Below are 7,366 nucleotides of genomic sequence, written 5' to 3'. Positions count from 1 at the left end.
TCAAAGCATTTTTTGCAGCAAAGCCAGTGAAAAAGGATCGAGGCAAAGTGGGAACTGAACCCCAAAATTATGCTTTTTATTAGAGTAGTGGTGCACGGCTCACAGGTTGGCAACTTATTTCACTGTTATATAATATATTATATTCACAATAATATATTTCTTAGTAAATGATACAGTAACTGATGTATTGCACTTGAATGTCTAAAATAATTTCCAAAGAACACTCAATATATTTTACAGGTACTTTATTGGACATGGCATGTGTACTCCAATGTTTGAGCAGCTAGGCTACACAAGTCAGGCATATGTTCTTCCTTAAAGGTGTAGTAGATTTATCACAATATCAATACACCATCATGACCATCAATCACCATCGTTCTTGTTACTAAGTGAGTCTAGCTAGAACTTAAATGGACACTCACTGCATGTTCTTAGATCATGAAGGAGTTGTGCCAATCTTACCAACTACACCTTTAATCTGTGGCTAAATCCATAATTTATCTATTCTTTCTTTGCTTAAAATGTCGTCCTTCACAGGTGATCAGAAGGCATTGGTAGACGTTCGCAGGACCTTGGTTAATGTTTTGAAACAAGTCTCACTTTGGGATAGATAGCTTTAACTTCATCTGATATATTGACCATGTATGCTAATGTTGTAAAGACGTTTGCAATTGTAAGTTCAGTGTTCACTCTTTAAAAATAAAACTAATTTTAGAACCATTTTTGGAAATGAGATGAAAATACTTCCCAGTTTGAAGAACCTCAATGTAATGGTAAGGTTAAGCTGAACCTTTTGATTGAGGTCCAATCAAACTGGCTTATGACATTTGGCTATAGGAGTTAATGCTTCACATTATGTGGAGTTTCTTTAAACATTAAACCAAACCCCGTCTTATTTTTAAGAATGTAGTTGAACCGAGGGGGCTGAGAGTTTTCCACTATTATGGATGCACCTTGACGATCATGGTACATCTCTTAGGAAATCTGAGAAGCTTAATGTATCCAGCATTCCTAGTGCTCAAATGACTGTTTCTCTCATGTAATTATATCCAAGATGTTTCCATTAGCTCCATCTACAAAACCACAGGTCAGGAATTAGACATTTTAGTATCATAATGAAGACAAAACCATACTAACAATGTCCTATGCTTCAGTAGTTTGTACTCATGGGCAGTACGGACGAAAGGTGTCAAAATTTAATGCCATCCTTTACACAAAGGAAATTACAGTGTGGGCGACAAATATTTCATAAACCCACAATTTTGTAAGTATGGCTGACCACAGGGAATATAAAAAGGAATGAGCCTAGTCCAATAAACTCATAACCCCGTTCTTGTTTTTTTATTTCACTTCAGCCTTCGCTTATACCTCTTCCTTCGGCTCAAGGTCCTCGTCTTAGATTTTATAAGGGAGCTGTCTTGGATACCTACTTGTTTTTTGAATGGACTGTATAAAGAATTCATTATAGAACTAATTTGTTATTGTGAACTGATAAATTAACAGATTGTGAAATTTACATTCAAAATTCTGCTCCCTGCTTGTAAAAGGGACTAAACATGACTAATTTAGTTGTTACTGTGACTTCAGCATAAGCAGGCATGGTAGCGGTCACCACACATTACTGCAGATCAGACATCAGAGTTAAGAGCCAGTAGCCTCAATCAAACAATCGATCTTGTTAATAAGCCGAATGTCCAGCTCTGAAAGGAAGACATGATTTTAAAACAGTACAACAAACAAACAAATGAACAAGCAAGCAAGAACTACTAAAACTGTTTAAATGTTCAACATTAAAATGGAATTTCATTGCATCTGAAGCAAGTTAGTCTAAAGTGCTGCCCTCCTGGCTACCTTACTACATCTGTGAATGTTCTACAAAAATAAAATACAAATAATCAGACCAACAGAACAGAGCATGTACCTACAAATGTCTGATTTCTGCAATAGTTACAGTCATAAACGTAGTGTGTAGAGCAATGAAACACACGTTTCATTACATTGAGTGGTAAACATAACATTTTCAATAATTCAAGTAAAGGTAAACGGTCATAAACGAATCACCTTAGTCTTCAGAAGCTTATTGTTCCTAATAAAAAAAATAAAAATAATAATTTTCAACTTTAAAAAATCCGTTGCTTATAATATGACCCACCATCATGGGCGAAGGACTAAAATATACAGCCTAATAATTCTGTATGGAACGAGATACACTGCAGACAGCTGTAAACACATTGAAAGAAACATTACCAAATCTTAAACATGCTGAAAATACAAACACACCTCCTTCCTTCCTTCCTTCTCCTTCACACTTTGACCACACTCTCCCTCCTTCCCTTAGCACAACATGGCTCTAGCCATTTGAAAACCTGCAAATAAATAATAAGCCTTCAATCTTATCACGCTCTCATTTACTTTTCCTGTCCACACTTAGAAAATGCCATGTCATCTTCTAACATGGTTACAAGGTTACGAGGAAAGTACTCAAACATAACAACTTGGGTGAAACTCCATAAAAAAAGAAAAGGGGAAAAAAATCATAATTTGGCATTGTGAGCTTGAGCATAATGAACACGTCATTGATCATTTGGACTTAGAACTGTACAGTCACCATGCACATATTGAGTTTTACATATTACATAACTGTAAGTAACCTGCAGTATCAGTAAATCGCCTCACAGCTCCAACCCAACTCAAAACATTGGAAAGTGATAAACCACTAATTATAACGATAGTCCACTTCTCAAGCATCATTTCTGTTCTAACACCCTTGCTTTAATAACAGCGGTAGGTACGGATTTTCTGTCCTTTCTAGTGTTTGCTGTGCCTGTTTCAGCTTTGGACTGAGGTCTGATGATATTGCTGGTCAATCACAGTGTCCCATGTCTGTTGAACCAGCCACAGAGACACTAAAGTGGTCACCATGGGAAGAAGTTCTTCTCAAAAATCTTAACCCATCCTTACTGGTCACCTTTTGAGCTGTGATTAAGGCAAGAGGATGCTTAACCAAGCATTAGAGGAGAAATGATGCAGGTGATCGGTTTTTTTTGTCTTGGAAGCCTGTAATTTAGTGTATACTTGTTTTAGTATTTTTTCTATTGCCTGACAACATTATTAGCAATGTAATAAGTTAATAAGTATTGCGAAAGAATAAATCTAACACAGTGTTGTGAGAGGATATCTATTAGCTTGTAGACGTGCAGTATGTGTGCCTGTTCTATGGCTTTGAATTACGAAGGAGTCCAATTCGTGATTTTCACTTCGTCAGACTACAGCATCCAGAATCCTTGGCTATGCTATTTGATCATGCAGCGCTACGCCACTGCACATAAATCACAGTACAGAATCTGTTTTCCCTCAACAGTGATGGAGAGAGGATGAGAAGTAATAAGAAGATTCACAAATCAATCAGACATCAACAGCTGATGTTTGGATTGGTTGAGAGGGTGATTCTATAGCTTACGTCGCTCCAACATTGTCACCCTCTCACCGTCTAGTGAGCTCTTACCAGTAGCATAATAATACTCTTCAGTCTTGTAACACCCATGCCTGTCCTGACACTTAGCAGTGTAATACCTTTGTTCTTTCAAAACGCATGCTAGATTAGTCCATGTTCTCCTGTTTAGTACAGCCTACAGTGTTCATGATTATATAGTGCACACAACAAAAGACGTTCTTTCCTCTGAAATTCAGTGTAATGTCTATGTCTTCTTCTGGGTTGCAGTCCTCCAAAGTGAACCACTAGTTATATTTACAGAATACAGCCTGAGCTTAACTTTCATAAGGTGCCAAAGTTAGTTCATACCAACAGGTGAGACAGGTGGGTCAGGGGTTTTTTTAGAGGGTTACTGCAAATATCAAAAGGCAATATAACACAGATATACATACAACAAACTCCCAACCATCATTTCCAGCACACCTGTATGCCCGCAAACACGGCCAATCCTGGGAGAGGAATGTTGGATGTATGGACTGGAATGAGGTACACAGCAACGTATACATGAGGCTTGCAGAGTGAGAATAAGAGGTTTGAGAGTGTGCAGGTTAGAGCCTGGCTTGTGATGTGATAATAAAAAAAAGAAAAAGAAAAAAAAAACAGCTTAGCCTCTTGTCTGAACATCTAAAAACAAACAAGCAAACAAACAACAAAGATGCCCTTTCTGTAATTAAAATCTCCTAAGATTTCATCAGGTTGAACTGGGCCTGGACAGACCACATGTCTGGCCAGTCCAGAGTCTCCTCTTCCTGCACTACATCAGAAGTCTCCATGAAGAGAATAATAAAACCTATGCATCTCTGTGAGCAGCCGTAGATACTCCTCATGTTCCCTCGTGATCTGTACTTGTGTTGTAAGTGTTATTCCACGCATTTTGAAGATCTAATCCTTTTTCATGATTGTGGACTGTAGTGAAGATTTCCTCTTAGTGAAAGTCTTAGCAAACATTACTTTCTCCTTCCTTCTCATGGTGCAAAGCTTCAGGTTCTCTTTCCTTTGTTGTATTCTTAGGTTCTTTTGCTTTTGATGGGGTGAAAGTCTTCCGTTTGTGCCTTACGTGCGTTGCCATTAGCCTCCTTCTTAAAACAAAACACTCTGTCGGCGGGACTTCCCCTGGGCTGAGGGACAAGGAGAGACAGAGAAGGGCAGAGAAGGTGGAGAAAACATAAATATCACCACGTTTGAAAGAGAAAATCACTTCTTCTGTTTTGCCAACAAATGAAGTTTAGCTTTTCAATACTTTAACAATTCTAATAAGTCATTAAAGCTTTCATTCGGCAACAAACTAAACGCACCCCATCCACTCTGAAACTCTGCAAACAAAAGTTCATGCTAGAACAGAATAAATTATTGACCACAAAAGCTCAAACACTGCTCCACCCTAATTATATCATGTGAAATGCTAGTAGCTTATAATAGACACTAATATACATGGAAACATGAAGATATTCTTGAATGGATTTCATGTACAGTACAGTGCAAAAGTCCTAGGTCATCTGAGAAAATACTACATAAATCTATCATTTATTTGCCCAAACACAAGCGTTAGAAAGAATAAAGCAATCCATTGTGATTTTATGTGCATGTGTGTGTGTGTGTGTAGGTTAACCATTTCCAAACCTCTCCCAGTGAATGCGCAGTATTTACAATTATCATCCAACACTTAGTTGATGTTTAGTTACTCCATTTATTTTCAGTTGTATTTATATAAATGTAATTTATTTATTGAATGATAGTGTTTCTACTGGCATAAAAACGCTTAATGCCAAGGTAAACAGTTTAAATAATGTTCTTGGCTGCCTAAGACTTATGACTTTCCATTTTACAGAATCTTTACTAGGAAATATTTCAGGGAGGATACAGCAGAAAACCACTGGTTCATTATTAGTAACTAGATCTGCGAACGCTAAATGCTGCACTATGGTTAAATTACAAGTGCAGATTTGATTTATGGCACATAATTGTTGGAGCTTTTAATAGTCTTTTGTGCCGGAAATATCCACATTAAATTTGAAGACTATCTATATCTTCTTCATAAAACCTATAAGGTGTTACTAGTAAGTAAATTTGAAGCACTTTCATTGATGCAAGAAATGAAAAGGAGATTTGAAAAGGCTCTGCTGCCACCTTGTGGCTCACCCAGGCTAACAATTACTCAATAATAATAATAATAATAATAATAATAATAATAAGTGCCGTCAACTGGTTTCTGACTCCTGGCGATCATGTGGATAGTGTTAACAACAATTACTCACAGAGTTCTTTAGTTTTGATCGCACTTCTATATCCAGAGGGGTTTATGTTGCTGAGGAAGTTTGAGCACGTGAGTATTTATGCATTGTAATAAAAACTGAAGCACACTCTGCAACTCTAAACTGTTTGCTCACATTTTACAATTCAGCAAAGTATTCCAAAAAAGACAATGTTAATATAGGCCAGGGGTGCCCAATCTTATCCTCAGAGGGCCGGAGTGGCTGCAGATTTCCACTGCAATAAAGCAGGTCACCTGACGAAATGTTTGAAGACTAAGGCTAACTGATGAAATAAGCAGATTCAGGTGTGCTTCAGCTTGCTTGGGGCCTGCAGCCACACCGGCCCTTTGCAGATAAGCCTGGACACCCCTCATATAGGCTAACACTAAGATGATGCCCATACTTATTAAAGGGATTGTAAAAATAGATAAAAAGAAATAAAAAATACATATAATTTCAATAAATAAATTTAATTCTAGAAATTTACTCTGATCCATGTGATCAGATAAAATATTCAACTTCCTTTTTTACGCACACAATGGCTCAGTTTTGTTTTCTAATGAGTGATTTTTATGTAGCAGTGCTCTCTTAAACCATGGCAATGATCTATCTTAGTGCATGAAAGCAGGTTTGGGTCAGGCACAGGTTTCAGATTTAGCAGCACTAGTCAGGCCCGGTTGGGTCGGGTCTCAGAAGTCGAGGGTAAGGGTTGGTTCAGGCATTGTTTTTAATGCTCATGCATACCCTTAATAAATACTATGCCCAAATTCTAAATGAAAGGGTTTGTTCCAAAATGCATGATAATTCTCATAATTACAGAGAGAGAAAAAAAAGCTGAGCCTGTAACCTTGACCTACCCTTACTTCTGAAAATAAAAAGGGATGTGTGTGGGTGCACACCCGAAAGAGCAGATTTACTGAGACTTTTTGATGTGAAAAAGAGAGAGGGACAGATTGAATAGCAATGTATAGAGGACAGAAGACAAGAGGTACAATTAAGGGTGTGACAAAACTGAAGGCAAGCATTAAAAAGACACTGACAAAGAGGACTAAGACAAAAAAAATAAAAGTTGGGACGAGAAAGACGGGGACAGAAGAAAGAGTGTTTATTTACCAGAGTGGTATAATGAGTCAGCCAGTAGAGGGGGAAGAGGGGGCAGGATGCAACGTGGGTTTTGCTCCTTCTCTCTGGAAATATTCCAAATGCGTGGGACCCATCTTATGGGGCATCGCTTTAAAGGGCACGTTGGGCAGAGTTTTAGGAAAGGAGAGATAGAAAGTGGAAAGGGTGGTGCAGAGAAGTATAAGAAATACGTTTGAGAGACAGGAGACAGAAAACAGAGAGAGAGAGAGAGAGAGAGACTCTTCTACAGAGGATGACGAATGTACAAATAGCACATATTCAAAGATGAAGCATGGCATGTTGAAAGTGTTTGTCTAGATATTTAGGCCAACAGCTCAACCATGACGCAAGTATGACACAGTCAAACATGACTCAGCATGACAGCAGACGTAACGCATGGCTGACACAGTAAAGAGAGAATGTGATTTTTTTAACTATTCATTTACAATGTCCTATTTTTCTCTCACTTTTATCCAACTCTCAGCACTCTCTCACCTCT

The 7,366-nt window shown here is 37.9% G+C and overlaps 1 protein-coding gene across 5 annotated transcripts in view; it reads right to left on the bottom strand.

Annotated features, from left to right (window-relative positions):
• Positions 1 to 228: 228 nt before the first annotated feature.
• The window catches only part of LOC108412532 (cyclin-dependent kinase 16), a 36,462-nt gene continuing 29,324 nt past the window's right edge, over positions 229 to 7,366 (bottom strand). For 3 of the 5 annotated variants that reach the window (XM_017684592.2, XM_017684593.2, XM_037536144.1), the window contains 2 exons: positions 6,859 to 6,976; positions 229 to 4,611 (listed from right to left, as the gene is read on the bottom strand). In XM_017684592.2, coding sequence (XP_017540081.1) covers positions 6,876 to 6,976 — 101 coding nt within the window. In that variant the 3' untranslated portion in view covers positions 229 to 4,611; positions 6,859 to 6,875. The remainder of the gene's footprint in view (positions 4,612 to 6,858; positions 6,977 to 7,366) is intronic. The other 2 variants (XM_037536143.1, XM_037536146.1) reach the window with 1 other exon arrangement.

This window comes from Pygocentrus nattereri, chromosome 29 (genome assembly GCF_015220715.1).
Source record: "Pygocentrus nattereri isolate fPygNat1 chromosome 29, fPygNat1.pri, whole genome shotgun sequence".
NCBI classification, from domain to species: domain Eukaryota; kingdom Metazoa; phylum Chordata; class Actinopteri; order Characiformes; family Serrasalmidae; genus Pygocentrus; species Pygocentrus nattereri.
This window is presented reverse-complemented; position numbering and strand designations above follow the sequence as displayed.